General features: G+C 38.1%; 1 protein-coding gene across 4 annotated transcripts in view; it reads right to left on the bottom strand.

The window, feature by feature from the left end:
- BZW2 (basic leucine zipper and W2 domains 2) overlaps positions 1 to 26,231 on the bottom strand; it is a 61,294-nt gene that overhangs the window by 1,190 nt on the left and 33,873 nt on the right. For 2 of the 4 annotated variants that reach the window (XM_025872978.2, XM_025872979.2), the window contains 8 exons: positions 25,097 to 25,200; positions 22,723 to 22,788; positions 19,454 to 19,589; positions 15,793 to 15,902; positions 11,137 to 11,307; positions 9,120 to 9,266; positions 7,218 to 7,356; positions 327 to 449 (listed from right to left, as the gene is read on the bottom strand). In XM_025872978.2, the coding sequence (XP_025728763.1) occupies positions 327 to 449; positions 7,218 to 7,356; positions 9,120 to 9,266; positions 11,137 to 11,307; positions 15,793 to 15,902; positions 19,454 to 19,589; positions 22,723 to 22,788; positions 25,097 to 25,200 (996 nt within the window). Of the gene's footprint in view, positions 1 to 326; positions 450 to 541; positions 917 to 7,217; positions 7,357 to 9,119; positions 9,267 to 11,136; positions 11,308 to 15,792; positions 15,903 to 19,453; positions 19,590 to 22,722; positions 22,789 to 25,096; positions 25,201 to 26,231 lie in introns of those variants that run through there. The other 2 variants (XR_012380239.1, XM_025872980.2) reach the window with 2 other exon arrangements.

Genomic DNA, 26,231 nt, shown 5'->3' with positions numbered 1-26,231 from the left:
CTATATAATCCCACGATGTGTAAGCCAATTTTTTTTTTCCTTTCACAATGGCTAATGATTTATTCCTTTGTCCCCCATTAGGATGGATAATTTAACAGGCTTTCTTTCTTTCTTTTTTTTTTTTTTTTTTTACCATGTAGAACTTTTCATTGCTTTGATTTCAGAAAGGAAGGTTAAGTTTGCAGGCAAGATATTTGATATGGAAAACACCCTAAGAACTTTGGTTTTAGGAAAGCATGAAAAATCTGTGGAAGAAGTAGATACCTTAAGTTAGAATGAGAAAGTGTGTGCTAAATGGCCACCAAAGTTGTTAAATGGAATCATACCTTCTTCTGCGTTTTGTAGCCACTCAACAAATTTCTTCATCTGGTCAAGAAAAACACTTTTGCCTTTGGCAACGTGTGCTTCTTTGTACCATTTCAATATTGCTTCTTCACTCAGTACATCAGCTGCAATTTCAAATCAGAGATTTCAAAGTTACTACATAAATGTCATGTTTTAAAGCAACTTTATGTCTTCTAATTTAATAGAAAGCACTTACTTTAAATATCAAAAGCTCTGTTATCACAGAAATCCATATCTGAAATTTATCAAGAAGACAGGAACCAAGCTCATTTCCATATAGCACAGTGCGGTATTTTGGGAATTCGATTAGCAAATACTTTAGTGATGATGATGATGATGATGATATACATCTCATCAGGCATGATATATTGCAAGCTTATCTGTGAATCACTACCGGGACTTGGAAATCCTTCCCAGTGCTAATGTGCTGGTAGGAAAGTGGGTTATTTTGTAATTTTGCAAATGAATCAGCAATTCCAGCAATTCAGAACACTCTGTGTTCTGCCAACTTCACACACGTCTTGATTAAGCAGCAACCTCCAATGACTGGGCTTTTAAGGGGATTTACTCTCTTAGGAGAAAAAGAAAAGGCAAATAAAACCACATAAGTAGAATGTAATAATGCTATTAATAATTAAATGTGAAGATGAGCTATCTGGGTGTATCATAGAACCAATACACATATTACTCAAAATTATACGTTTATTCTACCACTAAGTCACATGCATTACCTATAACATAATTTCCCAAATCATAAGAGTAATATTTTCCTTGTTACTCCATTAAGAGAAAAACAGAGGCATTAGGTAGACTTCTTACAGGTTTCCAGCAAAAAGCATTATCTGTTAACTACCCATTACCTTAAATTCTAAATTTCACAGATGTGTTGAAACCCTCAAGTTACCATTAATTTAGACTATTTAATGTTAAGAATAGGAAGGGGAATATGAAAATAATTGTCTACATATATTGCCAATGTTCCAATGGGTTCTCTTTTGGGATTTCAGAGTGAGAAATGAGATGGGAAGCAGATAAAAAGGATTTATTATTGTCCCTAATGACTGCCCAATCCATTATAAATGCTGATAAATCATGCTAATAATGTTTTTGCAGTTAAAATATGATTTTAACTTACAAAAATGACAAATAATTTGATAGTGTTTTCACTATAATCATCACTGATGTTTTCATAACCAAAACCTAAAGTTTTTCCAAAATTAATGACTGGCTTGGATTCAGTGGAAGAGACTGAATTGACTGAAAGTGCCCACGATTGCTTTTAGAAAATATCGTTTGTTTTCTTTATTTTTATCATTATATACACTACATTTTGCAAAGAAGAAAGTCTGGATTTACTCATTCATAAGAACTGGGTGTAAAAATTAAAATCAGGAGCCCTATAGAATTACTCTTAGCTTCTGGTCTTTTAGCTTCCATTTCCAGCTCCCGCTCTCCACTCACAGTGATGAAAGAACTTTCCTGCCACTTGCCATCAAAGCCCAGGGTTTGTAGAGGTGAGGAGCAGATACTTCACAGTCCGAGGAAGTGACTTGTTCTTGTGCAAGGCTGCTTTGCACTGATTTCCCAAGAACACTTACTGGCTCAAATATGGATTTTAAAAGTCCTTTTTATATAATTTGTCTTTATAACATTTTTAAGATGTTTGTGATTTATTTTTGATAAGATGCTATTTATTCATTTATTTGAGAAAGTGAGAGAGAGAGAGAGAGAGAGGGAGGGAGAGCACTAGAGGGAGAGGGAGAAGCAAACTCCCGCTGAGCAGGGAGCCCGATGCAGGGCTCGACCCCAGGACCCTGGGATCATGACCTAAGCTGAAGGCAGATGCTTAACCAACTGAGGCACTCAGGCATCCCAAGATGCTTGTGATTTAGAACACTTAATTTCCAAACTGTTTTGTTCACACTCTCTATCAGTAAGACAATTTTGAGCAAGTACACCCAACATATGTCTTTCAGTTTATAAATTATATGCAAGTACTATAGAACTATTACTATTATAAAAATAAATGGAGTTTAAAATATAACAAACACGCAGAAAAATGCTATTTTATCTCCTCACTTTAATGAACTGTGTGCAATACAATGCTCATGGTGGAAAGCTGAATTAGACTGCACGGGAAGGTGACTGTTTCAGGTTTTCCTTCTGAAGATTGAGAGCTCATTCATGTGCTTTATTGCCCCACAGAGGCTGAAAGAAGCCATGCAACTACTTAAACGCTTGTCAACCACAGACCCTAAATCATTAGGTAACACTTATCAGATGCACTGTCCACAGAAAACGAGACAACTGCAAAGATGAGTTCTTAGAAGAGCCTAATTTAGTAATGAATACTTGCTGCGCAACCAAATTTCTAGTACCAGGTAATAAACAATAAAAAAGAGACAAAAGCAACCACACAGGACAACTTTGGAGGCAAAGCACAAATATCAAAAAGTTTAAGAAAAAACTCAACTTTTGTTTAGTGAAAAGTCTAATCTAAAGAGGAGAGAACTTCCTGAGGTATAAAGAGAGAACTTTTTTTCCTCCCACTACGGAAAAGTATGAGAGGAGTTCATTAACACTGAAGAACAACAGCGTTTGTCGGGATCTCCCAGAAATGCCTGCTAGGAATATAGAATATCAGTAAAAATAAAGTAAGAAAAACATTCTATAAGTGCATGTAGAATTCCCTCAGATTACAAAATATTTTTCTCCATTCTATCTGGCCGAATACTGTGTGCCCTTCCTCCAACATTCCATCACTTCTCATCACCCTCTGTGTGAGTCTTATTTTAGAAATGAAATGGGGACTGTAAACCTTGGTTTTCTTATACACTCTGAAATTTAGGAAGTCAGGAACTGTTCTGTTTATCATCTCATTTCCAGCATTTAATGGAAGCCCTGCCATCTACTATGCATTTCATAAATGTCTGATGGACAAATTCATTTTGATGAGAAAACTACATTATTTCTCAATTCGCAGAGTTATAACTTAAATGTTGGGTTTCCACGAAGATCAAAGAGAAAATATAGTACAAATGGTTTAAGAATGGCAAAGCTGTAGGGAACATTACTTAGATATTTAAGTTAAAAACCATGTCACTTGTGGGGTGCCTGGGTGGCTCAGTTGGTTAAGTATCCTACGCTTGGTTCGGCTCAGGTCATGATCGCAGGGTTGTGGGACTGAGCCCTGCGTCAGGCTCCCCACTCAGCATGGAGTCGGCCCAAGATTCTCCCTCTCCGTCTGCCCCCCCCCACCAACTCACGCACTTGTACACGCGCATGCACCCTCTCTCTCTCTAAAATAAATACATAAATACATAAGATCTTTAAAAAATATATTTAAAAAACCCCCAAAACCATGTCACTTGGAATTTAAGAGACATCTTATTAGGGATGTCACAAAGGGACACAAGTCAAAAATAATTTACCTTAAGAATGCTGAGAATATATGGTGAGAGGCTCACTCACTTTTTTTTAGGATGAGAAAATAAAGTTTCTTTCAGAAAAATATGCATGAGGAACAGAACTTAACCTAAGAAATATCTGCAAATAAAACAATCCATGATAGAGGTACTGACAGTACTTGAGAAGAGACTAATATTTTTCAGATCCACATGCTAAGAATATGGTACTTAGCTTTAGGAAGAAAGGAAGAAAAATTATTTTAAGAAGTGAATAATGTGATGTCTGAAAATTAGTGATGGACTTAATATTTTTCCTATTGCACAGACACATAAAAATCTAGGTTTTAATACAGAAAGTGAATCTTTACTAAAGGACCAATCTCTACTTTTTTCTTTCATTCCTGAAATTCAGCACTATCATTTACAGTTTATTCACTTTTATTCCCTTATTTACATGTTAAAAAAAATCTTTCAATGATGGCATTCATTTAAAATAATTAGGTTTGTCAAGGAGACAGGGGGAATCATATCTCCAAGTTTCTGTTATCCTCAAGTTCTAGAAATACAGGGAAGGTATGTGTGTACATAACAAACAGAGAGATTAAATGGGAAAAGAGAAATTATTTCTATTACATTTTAAAAAACGTGCTTTAAAACAAAATGTTCCTTACAATAAATAAAAGGAACCCACATCACTACATAAAAGAAGCAAACAAGATACTATTTGATATCTGTTGAATGTGTATGTGTACATGGAATTAATGAGAAGTATAATCTTGGAATATGTTACTACAGTTCACAGAATTTTTCACATCTGGCAGTCAATAACCCTTTAGACCACTGGTCCTGACCAAGTCTTGGCATCATCTGGAAATTTGTTGAAATGCAAATTTGCGGGCCCAACCCTGGCCCTTCTGAACCAGAATCCCCAGGGAATCTGTGTTTTAACAAGCTCTCAGGTGATTCATATACGCAGCAGCATTGGGAGGAGAGTGCATTAATACATACACACTGTTCAGCACGCCTTTTTAGGCAGATAAAACACAGAACAAGAACAAACAAGTGTGGGGTGCCTGGGTGGTTCAGTTGGTTAAGCATCCGCCTTCAGCTCAGGTGATGGTCCCAGGGTCCCAGGACCAAGCCCCGCATCGGGCTCCCTGCTCAGCGGGGAGCCTGCTTCTCCCTCTCCCTTGGCCTGCTGCTCCCCCTGTTTGTGCTCTCTGTCAAATAAATAAATAAAATCTTAAAAAAAAAAAAAGAACGTCCAAGTCTTTGTAAAAACAAAAAAAGTACATCTCCTGGTGCACAGGTGTTTGTCAGATGAAATTAGGTCAAAGAAAAAACTACTATCAAAAAAGCTAAGAAGGTAAACACAGTAATTCTTTTAACAGCAGGATGGAAAAATCATTCCTCGGGGATTCCATGTTTCCAAGAGAAAAAAATAATGTAATTACTTCGTTCAGAAAAACAGACTATATGTATAATTTTGTGGGAAATTACGAAATTACCTAGAAAATAACATTTAGTTTTCACTTCTCAGTGATGTATTTTCAGCTGCCATTTTACAGTACCCTGATTTCATCTGCAAAAATAACTAAGCCAGGATAAAACTGATGTTGTCACCTTCCTGTGTTCCCTTGGGTTTGCTCATACTTTCCACAGACCTGATTTTTGATTATTTAAAAACTGACCACCTAGTAAATCAATGGCCTAAGGAAGAGCTAATGCTTCTTCTTTTTACTTCTTGGTACCCACTTCTTGGTTACTTTATAAGGTCAGGTCACTGTTCTTTAGCATTTGGGGCTGAAGAATAGGAAATAACTCAAAGCAACCAGTTCTGTTATCAGTAGTTGTAAGGAGCACAATGGGGAAGATGTTGGCATTAATGGTTAAAATGAGAAATTTGAAAAAGGATTTTAATAGATGCCAATACTGACAAAAAGTTGTGTGTGTGTGAGTGAAGTAAATCCAATAATAAAATGAGGTGCTCCTGCAGATAAGGCTCAAACAAGTATGTCTCAGTTACAAAAAGATTTGGTTACAGACACTGTTTAGTTGGGTTAGCTATTAAGTGACAAGAAAGTAAATTGTGTGCTTAGACTACTAGTTTAATTAACAGTTTGCTTTTCTGTAGAGGAAAATGGCCACTCACTAAGTGAATGTGAAACCTGTCTCACAGGTCTCTCTACCAGTTTACAATGGAGTCAGCCAGTGTAGACAGAATGGCCACGGGTTGGGTGGGCTCGGCTTCTCCTTCTTGGCTGCCGGGTACCACAGGTGGGTTGGCAATATGACCTGCAGGTTTTGTTCTGATGGGTCACCTTGGGCGTCCGTTAAGCCCTAGTTTTAGGATGTTGATATTTCATGACCATGTCCAAGAGGACCTCATTTGGATCTGGCCAGAGAAAAACACCAATTACTGAACTTCAGGTGGGACTTGGCAGTCAGCACATTCTCCTCCTGACATAGAAACTGTGCTGAGTACCTTAATGCCGAGAGAGTAAAGTATCACCCAAACACCCGTGGGCAAGATCTACGCATCTGGAGAATCTGGACGGCCAATTAAAACTCTGTGAGATGCTCGAACATTTTAAGACTAGCTATTAATCCATAATGTAAAATTTTTTACACTCCACATGCCCAAATTATCATTCAAAAGAGACAAATTTAAGAACACATCAAAAAGAAAAAAACCATTTGGTTGATGTTAATTTGTACTTTTTTTTTAATATTAAGTTGCCATTTAAGATTGCAGTACCTTCTAATAAGCATTTTATAATGTTCAAAATGTATTGTTTCTTCTGTGCACCTCCCCCCTCCCCGCCCCCCACAAAACTGCATGAACCCAGGCCAAAGAATAGTCCAGGATCATTTTTTATATACTACAGGTGTAGAGATTGAGATCAGTTAAAATTCTAATAGCGTTCATCTATTAAAGGTTGTGCCAGTTGTCACGACAACCTAATCCTTACAAATACAATGAAGACAGTAAAGTGAAAAATCTAAAAATAGTCATTTCATTGAAAAACAGGAGAATGGTTGGGCCAAATAATTAAAATACAAAGTAAAAAGCTGATTATTTCAGTAATTTTAGTCAGCTTTACAGCACCTGAGAAGGTCTGAATATACTATAGGCAGCCTTTGGTAGTCATTGTTATTAGAGCTAATCCTTACAATTCAAAAGCAGACCTAATTACTTTTTGTTACTACGGTATTCTTCACCATCCCTCCCCACCAAAAATAATAACCGGTTTATCACCAGTCTCCTGGCAATGTGCCCAGGGGCCTCATCATGTATATATGGCATTTGTGCTTTCTCTCTTCACACAATATGGCTGCCTCACTCAAACCTGCAAAAATTAGCATGGACCCCCAACGTCCCCTTCTGCCTCATCCCCTGCACTGGGTCTCAAAGAGCTTCAATAAAACATGGAAACATAGTGGTAAAGCAACATGGAGAGATACCTTTATAAAAGAGAACCACGATCTTCTGAAAAGCTTTCATGAAATGGATGTTGTCGTAACAATACTCTTGAACCTTCTGGAGGAGGATCAGCTCTGACTGGCCTTGGGAGCTGAACACAGCCAGCAATGGAGCGTATTGCTGGAACAGAAGTGGGGAGTAAAACCAACCATTAATTTTCATGGGTGGTACAGGGCCAACAATACTTGAATCACAGAAATCTGGAGATGTGCTTAGAAAGCATTCACTTTTAGGACTATCTTATTATTATTATAACACTGTGTCCAATCAAAATTAATTTTTTATCCTAGCATCTTACCAGATTTCTCTCACTGTACCCGCTAAAAGAAAAGACCAAATATGAAATTCTGACTTTTAAAGGTGGTGTTACTACGTCTGTCTAATGGGCACTATGAAAAGAAGGTAGAGGGGCGCTTGGTTGGCTCAGTCGTTAAGCGTCTGCCTTCGGCTCAGGTCATGATCCCAGGGTCCTGGGATTGAGCCCCGTGTCGGGCTCCCCGCTCAGCGGGAAGCCTGCTTCTCCCTCTCCCTCTGCCATTTCCCCCTTGTGCTCTCTGGTTCTATTTCTCTGTCAAATAAATAAATAAAATTTAAAAAAAAAGAAGGTAGAGTGAGGCCTTGGAGTGGCCAGATTAGTATTGGTGGAGTGTGGGGTTCTCTTTCCCCAGACATCCCAGACCCCCGCCCCCCCAGGTCATCTTTGTGGTTTTGTTCACATTATTCCCTTTGTCCCAACTGTCCTTTGTTTCTAGTCACTGATGTACAGCCGCTGTTTTCTCTTAAGACTTAACACAGTTCAACAGAATCTCCTCTGAGGAGCCTTCCCAGATCAACTTGACCTGCAGATTTTACTCACTGCTGTGTTTCTTTCTTTCTTTCTTTTTAAAAATATTTTCTTTGTCAGAGAGAGAGAGAGCACAAGCAGGAGGAGTGGCAGGCAGAGGGAAAGGGAGAAGCAGGCTTCCCGCAGAGCAGGGAGCCCAATGCAGGACTCGATCCCAGGACCCTGGGATCATGACCTGAGCTGAAGGCAGACGCTTAACCGACTGAGCCACCCACGCATCCCATCACTGCTCTGTTCTAAACACTGAGGGTTATCTTTAATCTATATTCTACCTAGTTCCTACTAGGTAGTCTTTGACTTATCAGTTCAAATGTAAACTCTGTAGGAAGGATCTAAGTCTTTTACTCATCTTAATATAGTTTTATAGGGAGACAACAATAAGAGCAAAAAGATGTATCCATGCACAAAAACATGCAATTTACACAATGAGTTGATTTCTTCCGCCACTCAGATACTTTTCAAATTCTAATACCAATCTGTAGTCTACTTAAAAATATTTCCAAGAACTTTGATTGTGCAGAATGAAAAAAAAAACCAAAAAACAATAGTTAGACCATATTTCTTTTTCACTTTAAATACTGAATATATGATTAGTCTGTGAATTTTCCAACATTGTGTTTATATTTTTTTAAAGATGTTTTAATTTATTTATTTGAGAGAGAGAGAGATACCATGAGCAGGGAGAAGGGCAGAGGGAGAAGTAGACTCCCCGCTGAGCAAGGAGCCTGACTCGGGTCTCCACCCCAGGCCCCTGGATCATGACCTGAGCCGAGGGCAGACGCTTAAGCAACTGAGCCACCCAGGTGCCCCTGACATTGTATTTAGTAAGAACTTACTCTACAATATATTTCATAGGCCCTTACATCTGAGACATTTCAGGTAGTTGCAAATTTGAAAAAAAAAAAAAAAAAAAAAAAACACCAGGAAATCTATCTTTGGCCTAAACCTGGGTGAACTGCAGCTAGAACGCACATGTCATGCATACAGTTAAGAGCTGCAACTGGTCTGCAGCCAAGACTGTTCCCTGTTGACCCTGTACCTTCAGGTGCTTAAGGGCCTGCTCTGCAACCAGTTCTTCTTTCTTGTTCCATTCAACGGCATTCATTATACAGGTCCACAGAAGTCCAATCACTGCTGTCTCCGGAAGATCATTCCTCTTCATTTCTTCTTTAACATAGAGCACCACCTACATTTCATGGAGAAAGGGGTCAGAGAGTAACAGGCAGATGGGAGTTTCCCTCTCACCGTGCCTGGTTAGTAAAAGGCTTTGGGTGGATAAATACTCAGCTCTGTCCCTCCTTTCCTGGTACCTATTCTCATATTACAAGAGGGAGGAAAAACACAATGATTTGTTCTCAAAGCACATTTATATTTAGACCAAAAATTAATAGGTTCGGCTCTGGCTAGGAGATGCTAGGGAAGAGGAAATAAGAGGGACTCTTTGTTTCTGAGAAGGTAATTCTTTTACTCACAGCAACCCCTCTGGGTCCCGCACAGCTGATTACTTGAGCCAGTTTGATTCCCTGGGGTTTCAACAAGGCAACAGAGCTGTAAATCTTTACCTCCGACTCTCAACTTTAAACCCCTTGATGAATAATGGTTTGGGTTTGTGTAAGTCCATTCACCACAATTTATTCCTTAATGATTACTTTTGATGACCCTCATGCCCCATGTGAATAAACTATCAAGTGCAAAGGCAATGTTTTTTATATGATACATATCAATGCAGCAACTCTGGATGGGTTATTTTCTAATTTATCCTCAAATCTGATGGCATGGAATAAAAGGTCAGCTTAATATATTTTATATCAAACTTGTTTGGAAAATTTTTTTTTCCTTTTGAAATACAATCACAAAGACAGGTTAGGTCCTCAAAAGTGATTAAACACCATAATCTATGTCAAATATACTATTATTTTGTGAATAGCACAGCTCTTTCCCCCTCCTTGCTCGCTAGTGAAAAGACACTGTTTTCTTCCCCGCCCTGGCCTGGGATACAGAGGTGTCAGGAATGGGTTAAGTGATGTTCGAGAACAGAAGGAACTGGGAAGTCCCAGTGCCTGAGCTGGCTAAAGAAAGCTGCAAAGACAGGTGACACCTTTGTGTCCAGAAGCATCACAGTGTTTTTTGGTTTTGCTTTTTTTTTCCCTCCATGGAAAATCATGTTCAAGTTCTTGCTTGGAAAATGTTACTCAATATATTGCTGACCTTACTGCCATGAGACTTAGAAATATTTTTTGTCCCACCACCTCCATCTGCTGGATAGCATCGGCCTGGAATTCTCCATTCAAACCACGTAAGGTGCCGTGTGGGGCTTAGAGCATGCAGAGTGCTAAGGGTTTGGGACTTGGAAGCAAATGGCAAAAGGGAAGGACCTGATTTAATTCTGGATTATCATGTAAAAATGTTAAAGTTTAAATAGGAAGTTTTCTGCAGACAGGAGTTTTTTAAAAAATTAAAAAGATACAGTCATAGCTCTATGAACTACTGTTATAAAAGAAATGTAGTATTTACATTTACAGGGATACCCAGCTACAGTGAGTGTGATCCAACAAGCCACTGGTCCAACTGGTCTTTTCCCATGATATGAATTCAAAACCCATCAAAATTTGTCTTAAAATTAAAAAAAAAAAGAAAAAAACTCTATGTATTCATACACAGTGATCCATGAAATACCCAGCATTGATTTCAAACACTAACCATATACTTAACCATATTATATTATCTGCGATAAAATGGAAAAACCACCACATAATGGTGTATGCTAATAGTGGATGGCAACTCTATCTGGTAGATGAACTATTTTTATTTTGCTCATCACAGTAGCCAGATAAAATACATCAACTGTGTGGAAATGACCATTCATTTCTGGAACATGCTAGAGGATTCTGAATCAAAACTTTGACACTGAGCTAGTTTAAATGGTATACACAAGTACACAAAGTTCACATAAGTAGACAAATGGAGGTCTCTTTCAGGAAGGTCAAGCTTGTGCGACACAATGCTATTCCTCTCATGCATGGGTTTTGTGGTGATGGAAGCCGATGGTTTCCCACCTCCTTGATTGGGCATTCCTGAGAAAGACGCTCCTGCAGCTCCTTCTGCAGTTCCTTCCTGGTGCCCAGGGACTGCTGGATGCGGAGGAAGTCAGAAAGCTCCTTCAGGCCTGCGTCGGTAAAGTATTTAGAAAAATGATCCACGCTCTGCCTATTAACTGGAAAGAGCTCCTGAAAGACAAAAGGAAGAAGACTGTTACACAAAAAAACCGTTCAAATTTCAGCAAGGCTAAAGGACAACATTTTCATACTAAAACAGCACTTAGATGGGGCGCCTGGGTGGCTCAGTCATTAAGCATCTGCCTTCCTTAATTAAGCGTCTGCCTTTGGCTCAGGTCATGATCCCGGTGTCCTGCGATTGAGCCCCGCATCGGGCTCCCTACTCCACAGGAAGCCTGCTTCTCCCTCTCCCACTCCCCCTGCTTGTGTTCCCTCTCTTGCTGTGTCTCTGTCAAATAAATAAATAAAATCTTAAAAAAAAGCAGCACTTAGAATATCTCATATTTGGAACACAAGAGCAGAGAATGATTGTCAAAAGAATAAATCTTGGGTATATTTCTTGAGCATTCGCTAAGCACCTTCTAAAATTAGGCAGTTTTACAGAGAAAGCGAAAAAAATGCTAAACAACTTACATAAACTGGCTTCACCCACTTTGAACCATTATTTACTTTTTTTCACTTTAATCAGAGAGTAGCATGTATGAATACCAAAGTAATCTTGCTAAATTAAATGCAAATAACATGATAACTTATGAGTTAATAGACAAAAGTCAGTTTTAATAATGCTGAGATGATTTGAGATAACGTTAGAAAAACATTGACTATTACCTCAAGAACCTCTATTCACATTCTGAGAAAATGCTAACTAGCTTGGAGCTAAAGAGAATTTTTGTCTTATCTGTTAATGATGGTGGCTCTAAATGAAGTCACAGTAAGATCTAATCGAAACCCACCTTACCAAACTCTTCAGTTCATTACATAATTCTGTTGGAAATTTTTAAAGAGAGCAATACACCATGGCTGCTTGCATATTTTTTACCTCATTTCCATTTTACCTTACACAGCTTGGCAGAATCTCAGTAACACTTAGTCATGTTCTAATCCTGTGTGATTTCAACACCCAACTAAGATATTAAGACAGTTTTCAAAGCGCTCACATTTTTCAGACTGCTGCAGTCTAAAAAAATAGATCCAAACTTTTATGGTGGTTAGATTTGCACATGTATGGTCAGTGTCTATATGGCTCTGGTAAAAAACCTCAGTAGAAAAATCTGTGATAGGTTTGCCACGTACAGGGACAGAGCCAAAGCCTTCCATGACAGGACTCAAATTTCAATATTCCCTATATCATCATCCCAAAACTTCCCTTGTGGAGTTATAAGCTTTAAAATGCCAGAAGAGTTGGTGGGAGCAGCTATTAAACACACATTCATGTGAAAGCAAACATTTCATATCAGACTAAAATTCTGCCACGACATTTGTTCTCCCGTTCAAGAGGTCTTCCAAATTTGGGATGCGGGGAACAAATTTGAGTTTCTTCTACAGATCAAAATGCGGTGGGCATTCTCCTCATAATTATGTAGAGTAAAAATTTTGACAAGATGAATTAAGTCTCTACAAGGCTAAGTAGCTTGACCCAAATTATGCAGCCAGATATATTTAAGGACATGGCTGAGTGCGCCCACAGCTGATGATCATTCTGTCACCCCACGCCGGCATTCGGTATTCAGTTTGGGAAGAATAGGACGGCAAAGTTTGATCTCCAGTTACGTTCAGAGCAATACGGCGTCAAATATATTACTGGTGGCTTATTTATGAACTCTATCCAAAGTCCCAATAAATGGCACATAATACATTGTAGATTATTATTCAGATTAAACTGAAGTCGAGCCGGTCTGAATCCTATCATGACATTTACTGGCTTGGAACGTGGTTTGTGTTTGCTAGAAAAACCCTATCCAGGTACAAACAACCATCAGATTAAGGTCTCCCTGCTTCTGCTCTTGCTTCTGAGTCTATTCCCAAAGTAAAGCCAAAGTGATCCCCTTTAGACCCCAAACACATTATGCACAGTTCTGCTGAGAATTTCCTGAAAGCTTTCCATCTGACTCAGAATAAAAGCCAAAGTTACTAGATGATATGGGACCTGCTACTTCACTGAGCTGATCTACACTTTCACTCTTACCAAACACTCTTCCTCTTTCTGTCCCCAACATGCCATGCCCCAAAACCTAGAGATACCTAGATAGCTCACTCCTTACCTCCTTCAAGTCTTTACACAAATGTTCCCTTGTCAGAGAGACCCTCCCCTACCACTGAAAACTGCATCCTTCTCTGACACTCCTTAGAGCTTCCCTAGTTAATCTTTTCCTCATAGCACTTTTAATTTTTTATTAGTTAATGGTTGATTTCGTCTGTTGCCTTCCATCCCCTTTTCAGAGTTGCTATAAATTTTTCTTGCTTCTGTATTACAGAAGTGAGTAACTGCTACACTCTGAGATACGCTTTTTCCCCTAAAATGTACTAGTACAGCCAGACAGAATTTTGTTGTGTTAAGGAAACAAAAATTTTCTCCCTGATGTTGAAACTGACCCTCTAGTTCCTCATTCACTTACTGAGTTAGCAAACATCAGGTGGCAGGGTCCACAAAGGATTACCCTATCCTCCCCGAGCTTACAGTGTTTCTGGTAGAAACTTCTACCTGTGCTTCTCATACCCCAAATATATGCAGACACAGAAACCTAGTAGGAACAGTTAAATGATGTGTTTTTCAAAAAGGGAAAGACATTAAAAAAAAATTTATGACATGACCTAATTAGTTTAACCGAGCTCTGCCTATTGACATCTTTAAGGAAGCATGCATTAGTAACAGTCTTGTGGCAAGTTGTTATAGACTGCATACTTGTTCTTAATCATTGGCCCCTCTCCTTCAAATAAGTATTGAGAGATGCCCCTCCTTGCTGTGTCTGTCTGAGGAAGTGCAATAGTAGGCTATGATAGAATGAACTTTCCCACCCACCCCCCTGCCAGGCTTCACTATCACTTCTTTTGGCCAGTAGAAGATGAGCTTTTAATGCACTGGAGTGATTCACTTCTGTTTTCTGTGTTCCTGTCCTTCGCCATGAGGACAGAATGGCCCACATGGGGGGTGCTCCTGCAGGCTGGGTCTCAGAATGGAAAGGTGTATGGATCACAGGGAGACCTGGCCCAGATACAGCTCATCTAGACTCAGGGACAAGAAGAATATGTTGCCTTCACGTAAACTTCCACCCTGCTCAGCCCACCTAGTCACTTATGATTTCTCCTTCTGTATAAAGGATCTACCCTAAGTCCATGAGAAAGTGGGTTCTTGAAGGCAGGTAACTTTTCTATCCTGTTCTCTCCTGCCTCCTCAGCTTCTAGGGCCATGCCTGGCACAAAGTAGGCATTCAAACATAGGCTGACTGAAAATTATTATCAGTGGCAGAAATTAACTAGATTCTACACTTTTTCATTTTTCTTTTCTTTTTTTTTTTTTAAAGATTTTATTTATTTATTTGAGAGAGAGAGAATGAGAGATAGAGAGCACGAGAGGGAAGAGGGTCAGAGGGAGAAGCAGACTCCCTGCTGCGCAGGGAGCCTGATGTGGGACTCGATCCTGGGACTCCAGGATCATGACCTGAGCCGAAGGCAGTCGCTTAACCAACTGAGCCACCCAGGCACCCGACACTTTTTCATTTTTCTTCTTTATCACATTCTAAAGACTTTAAAGACCCAAAAGGGCTATTTTAAGGTAAACTTCAAGAGACAAAGGAATTTTAAGTGATTGAAAGTAAAAGCATAAGCATTTACCGTTAAAATTATTCTTGGGTTTCCTGAGGGGAAGAGCCCATTTTTAGAATTACCCTACAGACTGACAGATACCCGTGCACACTGGAACACCTCAGAAGTGAAAAACAGAGGAGAGACCAGGTGAACAGAAGATGGCAAGGGTGTCTTTCAGTTTTAGACTTTGTTCTAGATTGTAAAAGCAAGGTCACTTGGAGAAATCTGTCATCTGCAGAGCTATTGCTTCTAGCAGGAAGAAATTTTAGGGAGCAGATAGAAATATAAGAACAAAATATTTCTTTTGCTTTTTTTTTTTGGAAAAACAAAGACAGAGAAATAAAAATATAATCAATTGTGATCATCAGAGCTTCAAATCAACCACAATAAACTTACCTGCTTTCTTATATACTTAAGTATTTCCAAGTATTTTGGTATAAACAAGGAATCCTGTTTAAGCTTTTATTTAGTTAACAAATCAACAACTACATGAGATCAGTGTCATCCATCTCTAACCTAACACATAAATGTTTAATTAGGTGGGATTGATGGGACTTTTTAATATTACAACTTTAAATCTATAGTTACTAGTTATAAAAGAACGTGTTAATTCTGATAAATGTTAACTCAGTCTCAACAAACAACAAAATTTGAAAGTCTCATTAGTCTCTTTAATTTTATCATTTCATTTTTTTTAATAAAGATTGAGATGGAATTCGTTTCAATCTGCCAAATATACAGAAATAAAAGGAACCACGTTCCAATTTAACACAGACCCAAGCATCTGTCATGCATCGTCAAAGCCACAACCGAAGCATGAAGCATACAACCCCTTGTCTAGACAACACTTACAAGCAGCCTCTTGTCTAAGTTGGCTTTTCTCAAAGAAGAGGTAACAGAGTTGGCATCTTTTTCTGCCATCCATGCTTTAAAAAGCTTGACAGCAAATGAGGCCGCAATGCCTGTTTAAAAAAAGAAAGAGAAAGAAAAAAGTGAGTTTCATTCCTTTCCTAAGCAAAACCACTTGCGACGATGGACAAGGCCACCCTGCCCACTAGGTGTCCTGAAGTGAGTTAAGAGCTCCAAGACTTGATTTGGTAGAGGTAAAGCAGCTCTGTAGGTACAGTTCTATTCTCTTCATTAGGCACAGTTTACTTTCATTACTCAAAAGAGAGCATTTTCATGAGAAGGAAAAAGAGTCAAAATATTTTTCAAAGTGGGTCTCCCTGATTCCAACCTGGTATAATTGTAAATTTATTTATTTATTTTTACCTTGGTTCAAAACACATTAAAAGCCCAGTATTTTCTAGTGTCTTTTGCCTCTCCTTCACCCTGTGGCTCACCAATATTTCACGTGTATAACACAATGATCCTGAGGCACAACAAACAAATCTTGAGACATAAAATGAAATGGTAACATGTCAACTAATTTGCTGATAAATGATACCAGTTAAGAACCATTAATAGTGATGGATATAAATAAAGTTATACAGGGAAGGACACTATTTACCTTACAATTTTACTTTTGTAAAAAGCACTTGAAAATACTTATAAGTTAAGCTATAAAAATATTGATGCTGTATCAAATTGAACTTTTTTCTTGTTATTTTTAAAGAGATGACTAAAAGAGTGATATTAATCAGAAAACCACTCAATTACATATCCATACTGACATTAAGATTTATTTCCAAATATAAGTGACAATCACTAGTAGACAGTTCTCCTGTGAACACTTCAAATTTCCAAGTTAATGTTACATTTACTGAATGAAGAGTTAAAATGTAGTTGAAATGTTAAACTGATTTTTCTCAATTGAAGGCTTCACTCTTATTGGTCTAAGAACCTCTATTCCCCTTTCCTCTTTCCTAAGAGAATTCCAATTTTGCTTAGGCTAGGTGACTTCTAGTCCAAGTCCTGGTACCACCTCCTTCTGCAATGATTAGTTTAGAGACCTCACCGGAAGCCCATCTGCCCAGGGCATTTCCCTGGCAAGTGCTACTTGGCCAAAAGTAGTCATGTGGCCTATGGCAGCCAATCAGCTGAAGGCAAGATAAACTCTCCTATGTTGAGAATTATTATTCTTCCACTGAATCTGAACAAGAAAGCATGGGCCATAACTGTACCAGCAGACATCTTACAATGACCAGGGAAATCATCCTTGGGGTGAAGTTGATGCTATGAACGGTAGTGAGAAATAATGGGAGAAAATATCCAAGACTTGGATGACATTGTTTCACCCTGAAGTCTACCCGACTTTTATATTTTTTTGTTACATAAGAAATAAATGTTCTTGTATGCCAACAAATGTTCTTATACAGCAATCTGAGTCTTGTCTTCGAGTTAGTTGCAGGTTAAAGCATCCAGTTGATATATTATTTATACAAACACTAACCTGGTCCAATTTTCTTCATTTGAATAAGCAGAGGAACTAGTCAAAAAAGAAAAAAAAAAAAAAACAGAAACTATGGCTAGGACAATAACACAGGTGCTACAAGCTGGGGGATTTTCTATTTGTTGACATGAGTTTTTAACACTCTCAGTTCACCAAGTTAGTGTAAAATTTAGTATATATTTATGTCATTAAATCAAAATAAAAATTAAAATGTGGTATGATCTGTATTTCACTTGAAATAAAGTAATGTTTTAAACTAGGAATCCAAATCTTGGCTTAAACCTATCACTTTGCATTAGTGGTGGTTCTTGTTGGAAAATTTGGGAAATTTCTCTGTACTCAAGATTTTCCTGAGTGGAATAAATCTATCCTCCAAAGCTATTTGTTGGGTGTGGGGTTGGGAAAAAAGTGTAATTTATCAATATGTTCCTATTTAGGAAGCAAAAGTTTAAGCCTCTAGTCTCTAAAGATGGTGGAGTACAAGAAAAAACTATATGACACAAGCACTGTCACCTCCATAGCAAATGTACTTTTCTTCTCCCCCTTTCCTCAAATTTCAATATATAAAAACAATTCAAATATGCAGAAAAATTGAATAAACTGAACTGTAAACATTCATATACCCACTATCTAAATTTTATTTTATTTTTAAGATTTTATTTACTTGAGAGAGAGAAAGAACACAAGTAGGGACAGCAGCAGAGGGAGAGGGAGAAGCAGACCCCCAGTGAGCAAGGAGCCTGATGCAGGACATGATCCCAGGACCCTGGGACCATGACCTGAGCCGAAGGCAGACACTTAACCAACTGAGCCACCCAGGCGCCCCCCACTATCTAAATTTTATACCTGTTAATATTTTATGCTTGCTTCATCACTGTCTGTCTGTCCATCTATATAATTATTTCTGATACATTGCAAAGGAACTTGTACATATCACGAAGGATTTTAATACAACCAGAAAGACAATTATTTTCTGTTATAAAGGCTAGGATAATCTAATATAATTAACATTTACTGTTTACATTTTACCTTGTTTTATCTAAGTGTAAAATGGCTCACAACATAAATAAGATGTGAAATATCACCAATTCTCTTCAGGAAAACACTTTAAAATGTCATAATATTAACAACACACTAATAACAATCACAGAATCTGAACTGTCATAAATCTATGTTAAGTCAAAAACTCTAGAAAATCCCTAAATAAATAACATCGCTTGACTTTCAATTTACTAATCTTTTTTCAGCTACAAGAAAACTATAATCCATTTCACTGCAGGCATGAACGAGGCTGGGACTTCAACATTTGTAGGAGAAAAACTAAGTTCTAAGAAGAAACAGATGTTTTCACAAAAGCCCTTTTATTTTTAAGAAAAAATAACTCTTTGTTTTGTGTTGCATTATAACTGGAATATCATGGTCCTCCTCCAAGAGCCAACTTTTGTTGTATTCTATAACCAAGTGATTGTATACATGCCTATCAAGCTCCTAATGCCTTAAAATTAAAGCAACACTTTGATGCAACCATCTGGACTTTCTTTCTAAAACCGAGATAATGACTATCTTAAACTGTGATCAAAATGAACATGTGAGCACAAGATTTTGAGAAGTAATGGTTTAGAAGAATGGTCCTAACCAGGGAAATAAACATTCGGGGCGGGGGCGGGGGCGGGGGGCATTTGGGAACATGAAGGGGCCTTTTTATGTTATACTAAATAGAGGTGGGTGCTACATGCTGGCATTTTGTGCCTGAGGGCAAAAAGGTTAAATGTCCCACAAAGCACAATGAAGCATTTTCCCAGCAAAATATGCCAGTAGCAACTTAATTGAGAGAAAGAGCTTAGACTGAATCAACTTCAGGGTATTTGACCTCGGCATTAAGTCTTACACCCTAAATTTCAGTTTATTATTAGTTTTTGTCTTTGTACAAGTGTATATTCTTTCTTCCAATTCCCTACAAGAAACAGGTACAATTTGTATTGTTTAAAGATAAACACAAATTTTCTTACATGGAGGATGAGTGGGTAGCAGAACACGGTAAGAAGAGGTGCTGGTGTTTCTCTAACCACATGGGGCTTTACTTTTTACATCTGCCAGGTACGAAAACACGAGAGCAATTACCTTCTTTGACTAAGCTGTCGGTGAACAGACTAGTGAGGATGGTGGCGGGAAGGGTGCCATTGCCCAGCAAGATCCCCGACAGCATTGCCAACTTTGTCTGCTCTGTTTCGGAAAAGGCTTTAAGGAAGAGGAGAAGCTGTGGGTCAAACAAAAGAAACCATGTCTATAAAGCAAAGGACTAAAGTAGGAAAATAACAAACAGAATACACATGCATGCCTAGATGGTGAAGAACTAGTTGATCAGATGCACAGCACAGTTATCATTCATTAGAAACACATACATTTGTTCACTTAGAAACCGGATGCTAAGGAAAGTGACTTTCTCAGGCATGGTTACTTTCTTCCAAGTTTACCTACACGTAGCTACAGATAACATCCACGGGAACAAAAAGAGATCTTTGGAGAACAGTAGGAATAGGTTACATAAAAAATTTACATCTGACTTTGTACAGAACAAAGGGTAAGTTTTACATGATGAGCATAACATTTACTGAAATAGATTACTGTCCTTCACATTTTTCATTTTTTGGGGTCCCCCCACTACATCTACCCATTTTCTTTGGGTTTGTTATAGCACAATGAACAAAAAACAGGAAAAAGTCAATAAGCTTTGACATCAGCATATGCTTTTCTGAATTCAGAGCATATAATACTCTTTAAAACAAGACTGTTCGGTGAGGAAGGGGTTTCCTAAGTTCTTGATGCTCTTTTAAAAATAACAAGACTCAAACTTGGTATTTCTTGGATCACGCAGCTTTACCAGCTCTGGTGATCAAGTAATGGAGGATCTGACCCAAGTTCTTAATGGAGAAAAGGCCAGGGACACGAGCTGGAAAGAGCAATTTTGGAGGGGTAATTGGAAAAGTAGCAACCCCAGAATGGTTAAAAGAAAACCAAAGCAAAGGGGATTATAGCCCACTTCCCATTTTTAATTCTAAGAGTAGCGAGTCACGTGCAATGCCCTGCTCTTTCCTAAGGCACCCACCTAGTGCTGTGACCCTCTTCTAGGACTATCTTCTCGGTTTCATAGTCCTTGGGCATGTTACCAAGATCCCCAGGGCTCACTATCACTACTGGGGCCTTGCTGACTTTTTTCATTACTTGGCACCAACAAAAGGCCATTAACTCTGTGCATCGCATAGGGCGATATTAATTTACTATCCCGGACAGTTAAAGGATTATTACGTTACAGCTAAGTTATGTGAACAGATATTTGAGTCCGTGGCAGAGCTGTAATCAAACTAGTCCATTTCACTCCCAGGTTATGCCTATTAAAGTCTCAATGAATTAAAGACAAAGTCACCTTCAAAGTGCATAAGGAAACACCGAGGGAATGAGAGCATCAATGGGTAAAGCTCCAGGGAACACCAGGAAGGAGGCAGAGTAAAAGGACTGACAAAATCATAGACACTTCACATCAATCTGGCCTTTTCCTCTGATTGTAAAGATGATTAAGATTCAAGTGAATAAGGAAAAATGGCTTCCAAAATAAACTTTTAAACACTACTTTTTAAGCACATCAATATACCCACATTCATTAGAAATACTCCATTATAACAAAATAGTGCAGTTAGATTTTTTAAATTAATATTTACATTGATCAATTATATTAATCAATGTTAAAATCAGATGCTGTATATATTCCAGAACATTCCCTGAAAAATGGATATACTGTGAAAAATAAATAGTTCTTGAAAACATATGAATATCATCACATGAATACAACAGCTAAGGAAGTTTTCAAGGAGCAAATGAGCTAAGAGAAGTAAAACATGAATGGTATTATTAGACAAAAGTGGTAAAGTGTTTATTTAAATGCTTTACATATTCCCCCCATTATTTCCATTCCCTTATTTAATCAAGTGCTTGTTTTTTTGTAGGCACCCAGCAATGTAATAGATCACATTTTTTCCCATTTAAATCTTTTCCTATTTAAAAAAGTTGTAATACACGATAGTAAGAGTAAAATCTACCACTACAGAATAATAAAAATGTGATCTCCTCTCTAATCCTGCTTCCTTAGAATTAACATTAGCTGTTTAATGGGTGTCCTTCCAGATTTTTAAATGAACTTATATAGGTCTACATACTATATATAACTATATATATAAACATGTATTGTTTTAACTGAATTATACATTCGTAACAGCTAAAACTTGTCAAGGGTACCAGCTATTTTTCTGAATACTTTTTGTGTGTTAATACCTACAAAAGCCTTGATCCTCATTTCACAGAAAAGTAAACCGAGGCATATAGAAATTAAGTAATTTGCCTGAGGTTAAACCACCAAATGGCTGCTTTGCACCTTCTCCAATTTATCATGGACATTCTCCCTAATCAATTTAAGTGGCTACCCTTCATTGTTTCAAGATTTTACTGTCACAATCCTCCATAATGTATGGATCCACTTTTTTGGGGGGGAGGGGGTTAGGTATTCACTTTGAATAGGGGGAAGCAAGTACATAAGTAGCAAAGTAGATGTTATGGTTCCTTTACTCCCTTGGTTTATAATTTAGGCAGATATCTAAAATTGGAAACAATGATAAAGCAACGTAGTTAATGTAGTGAGTGCTATATATATATATATACACACACGAGTTAGAAATTGGAAGAGGGAACATGTTGCAATTACTGAAAGCAGGGCTTCTTTAATGAGGTGCTACTATTTCTTTCCCTACTTACTAGAGGCCACTTAACTCTATTAACCACCTTATATGTTATCTCGTTTATTCCTACAAAACCATGAGGTATGTCATCTTATTGCAGCTATTTTACAGATGACAAACACCACTGAGGTTGACATTCACATATTATCTCCCAAGAAATGCTTTTATTCCCTTTGCTAAACTGTATTTTTGGAAATTAAAGAATTTTGCTGGGTATTAGCTGCTGTCCATATATTATTTCACATGCTTGAACTGATTAAATCACATACCTCAACTCTTCGCTTGATATAATCATTTTTCTTGCATATTTGGAATCTCTAGTTTTTATTTTAAGCCCTGCGAGGTCAGGAATCAGATGCTATAAAACCATTCCTATGGAATAAAGCATGCTGTCTTACATTAAACATGAATGAACAAAGTCTAGGCTAATCATGTATTTTTCCCCATAGCTATTAGCTAATGCTCTGTCACACTCATTCATTCAAGAAACATTAAAAACTTACTATGTCCATGTACGTCTGCACTATCACTGTATATGTAAAATTTTTGTCCCTTTCCATTTTATTACTTTAAACAGATAAGGCACTACAACTGAATTTTTACCTTTTTCATTTCATCCTCAAATGCTTTTTCCAAATACTTGTATCTCCTGATGAGTTTATTGAAGACCTAAACATAAAAGAGAACCATTCAATATTATGTAAACAATTTTAAATAAAAGACAATAGGGGTAGAAAGTCACCATAACCACAACATGGGCCTCTAATAATAATAATAAAAAAATTGTAGTTAAATATGTGCATTCTGTGATACAAGAGCGGGAAGCATTTCAAAGGAGTTATTATGACCCCTGCGGGGAAAAAAGGATGACTACATCAATGTAGAATAAAAGAAATTTAGTCAAGAGTAAAACAGGTAAGAAATCAAAACTAATTTTGATGAAAATACCATAATGTTAAAACTGTGAGACGCAGAGATTAAAAACAACTGAAATGAAGGGGGCTGCATTTACCATCACAAAGACCATGGATATGATGGAGAGGAGAGCAGACTTCAGGGGTATTCTACTCTTAGACCGACACAAACATGTTTATTGGCAGACAAGTAAAAATTGGTATAACTTAATAGTAATAAAAGATTACTGGCCCCCAGAATCTAGTTAGAACATTCAAGGAGGGTTTGCAACTGTGTCGGTGGAATTCTGGGCTGTTTTTTTTTTTTTTTTTTTTTTTTAAGTGGAATGATGTTTGCTATGGACTGAATGTTTGTGTTCCTACTAAGTTCATATGTTGAAGCCCTAACATCCAATGTGACTATACTTGCAAGTAGGAACTTTAAGAGGTAGTTAAATAAGGGTGGGGCCCTAATCTGATAGGACTGATGGCCTTATTAAGAGCCAGAAGAGAGACTACGCCAGGAACGAAACTGGCTGACACCTTGATCGGGCCTCCCCAGCCTTCCCAGCTGGGAATAATAAAGTTCCCCATTCTTCATCCATTCTATGGTACTTTATTATGGTAGCCTGAATAAAATAATACAGTGTTTTTATTTAAATAGAGATTTTATAAATGTTGACTATTTTTATAACCGAAAATGATTTCTGATTCTAATTCTTTTCTCTTATATTCCACATAATAAGCGCTCATCTAAAACTTTTAGCATGCTTATTGCTTAATACGATCAAGATGGAGCTCAAGGGTAAAAATGACACTGGTGCCCCATGAGGAAAGAATAATGACCCAGAATGCAATAAAAGAAAAAGAATAAATGGTATCAAAATCCAGCAAACTTGCTTTCCAGTTTGCACAGTCACTCGAGTCCTGGGACTCGCACTCCTAGTCTAGCTGAGAATAACACCTGACTGTTAAGAGCCAGTGACAGCACAGGAATACACCAATCCCAAACCAGCTAGTCACGACGCAGGTATGTTCAGCTTTACAAGGTCATGTTTACCAGGCTGTTCCATTTTACAGTCCCACCACTTCCTGACCTTCACTAGGGCCTAAAGACTTATTTTTTTTACCAATCCAATGAATGCAAAAGGGTATCTCACGATTTTCATTGAAATTTCCCTAATTACTAATAAGTTTGAAGATGTCTTCATCTGTTTCGGGGGAGACTTGTGTTTCCTCTCCTCCGAAATGCCTATACATCCCTTCCTAATAGGCTGCTTGTCCTTTTCTTACTGACTTGTAGTTCTTTATTGAATCTGGATGTGATTCCTTTACAGATTTTACATATTACAAATACCTTCTTGTCTCTTTCTTTTGAATAGCCACACGATAATCTACTAATACGAATTAGAAAACTTTAACGAGTACTCTGCTGATAGACTTTTGTGCTGTTTCCATGCCGTGAGGCTCTTACAAGTGACACAGATAACTCCCACTGTCTGTGTCATTCTACACACATGCAAGCTTATCTGCAGGATAAGGTCCTACAAGCGGAACTGCTGGGTCAAAGGGAGTGTGTAGTTTTAGTTTTAAAAGATAGCACCAAATTGCTCTCCCTAAGGATTGTACCAGTTTATACTCCCATAAGAATTTATGTGAGCATCTATGGGATGCCTGGGTGGCTCAGTTAGTTAAGCGTCTGCCTTCAGCTCAGGTCATGATCCCAGGGTCCTGGGATCGAGTCCCACATCGGGATCCCTGCTCAGCGGGAAGCCTGCTTCTCCCTCTCCCTCTGCCTGCTGCTCCCCCTGCTTCTGCTCTCTCTCTCTCTGATGAATAAATAAAATTAAAAAGCGGATTCTCTGTGTTCTGTATGGGTGAAAAGCAAAAAAAGTCTACCTTTGCAAAGTTTTAATGCCCACTGCCTTACTATGAATGCAGTTGAGTATCTCTTCATAGGTTTAAAAGCAATCTAACTTTCCTATTAGAAAAGTGGCCTGTAGAATTTCTGAACCCACTGTTTCCCTAAATCCTGCTCAAATGTTTCCCTTCTTACACAACAATCTCTCAATGAGGGGCTCTACCTGAGCATAATTTCGGATGGTTTCATGGTCTTCATTTGCTGAAAACACACAGTGGTTGGTCATCTTGGTCTTGTCACCATCATCTATGCGTGTTCCTCCAGGGGCTGAAAAGAGGAAGGTAATGATTAAGACAATACTGAAATGAGAGGAGCATTTGCAGAGCAGATCAATTCCTGCACATCGAGAACAGTAAAAGTAGATGTAAAAATTTAGAATCACATAAAAACTCATAGGATGGGGTGCATGTGTAGATGCATACGTTGTTACATATTTGTGTATGTTTCTAATATAAAGCAAACTGGTGGTTCCATTTTATAGTACTGCCATAGTGTGTGAGATTAATGTTCTACCAGGATCCTATCACTATAAAATCTTTGTCACTCTAAGTCTGGACTCAATTATTCTCAATGTTGTTCCTGATGTGTGCGACCTCAAGACATGGTTCGCTTTTTCAGGCTTAATAATATTTTGCGGGACTCCAGTTCACCAACACGGAGGTTGGCCAGACTTGGCTCTTGTAGCAGACCTTGCTAGTTCCTACGTGAGTAGGTTTTAAGACTGTTCCCTCCTCCACTAATGCCGTTATCCATGTAGGGTTGATCAGTCTACATTCCGACTCCTCACTATTTGTCTTGGAAGACCTGGCAGCTGTGTTGGCTAGGAAAGAGGGTATTTTACTCTCTCTCATCTTTTTTCCCCATGGCCTGTATAATATCATGGAATAAATGGACTAGAACAAAAGAATGTCTTTTTTTCTATGACTCAAATTTGCACATTCAAAGGCTCCTTCTGGAAGTTTCAGTGATGGCCATTACAAACACTGGGTGATTAGAAGAACAGAATCAACACTAGGTGTTTTTGTTTTCTGACTCTACTTCATTGTAATTAGGGGAGGGGGGTTCAACAAGCCAAGTTAGACTAATGCCTTTCATACACTCAACAAATATCTGAAGAACATATACTTGCACCAGCCACTTCTTTTATGCATTTATGTAACTGCCTTGATTTAACTTGTGATTTTAGATCTTTGGATGAAAGTGCTATACCTAGTCAACCTTTTTCAGACTCCAGCATACCATTTAATAAGCAAATTACTTTTCAGAAAAGTCAGCTCCTTCAGGAATCTATTTTCATG

This window comes from Callorhinus ursinus, unplaced genomic scaffold, assembly GCF_003265705.2.
Source record: "Callorhinus ursinus isolate GAN/ISIS: 27379988/994484 unplaced genomic scaffold, GSC_fseal_2.0 scaffold12, whole genome shotgun sequence".
Taxonomy (NCBI): domain Eukaryota; kingdom Metazoa; phylum Chordata; class Mammalia; order Carnivora; family Otariidae; genus Callorhinus; species Callorhinus ursinus.
Note: the sequence above shows the minus strand (reverse complement) of the source record. Positions and strands in the feature narration are given on the sequence as shown.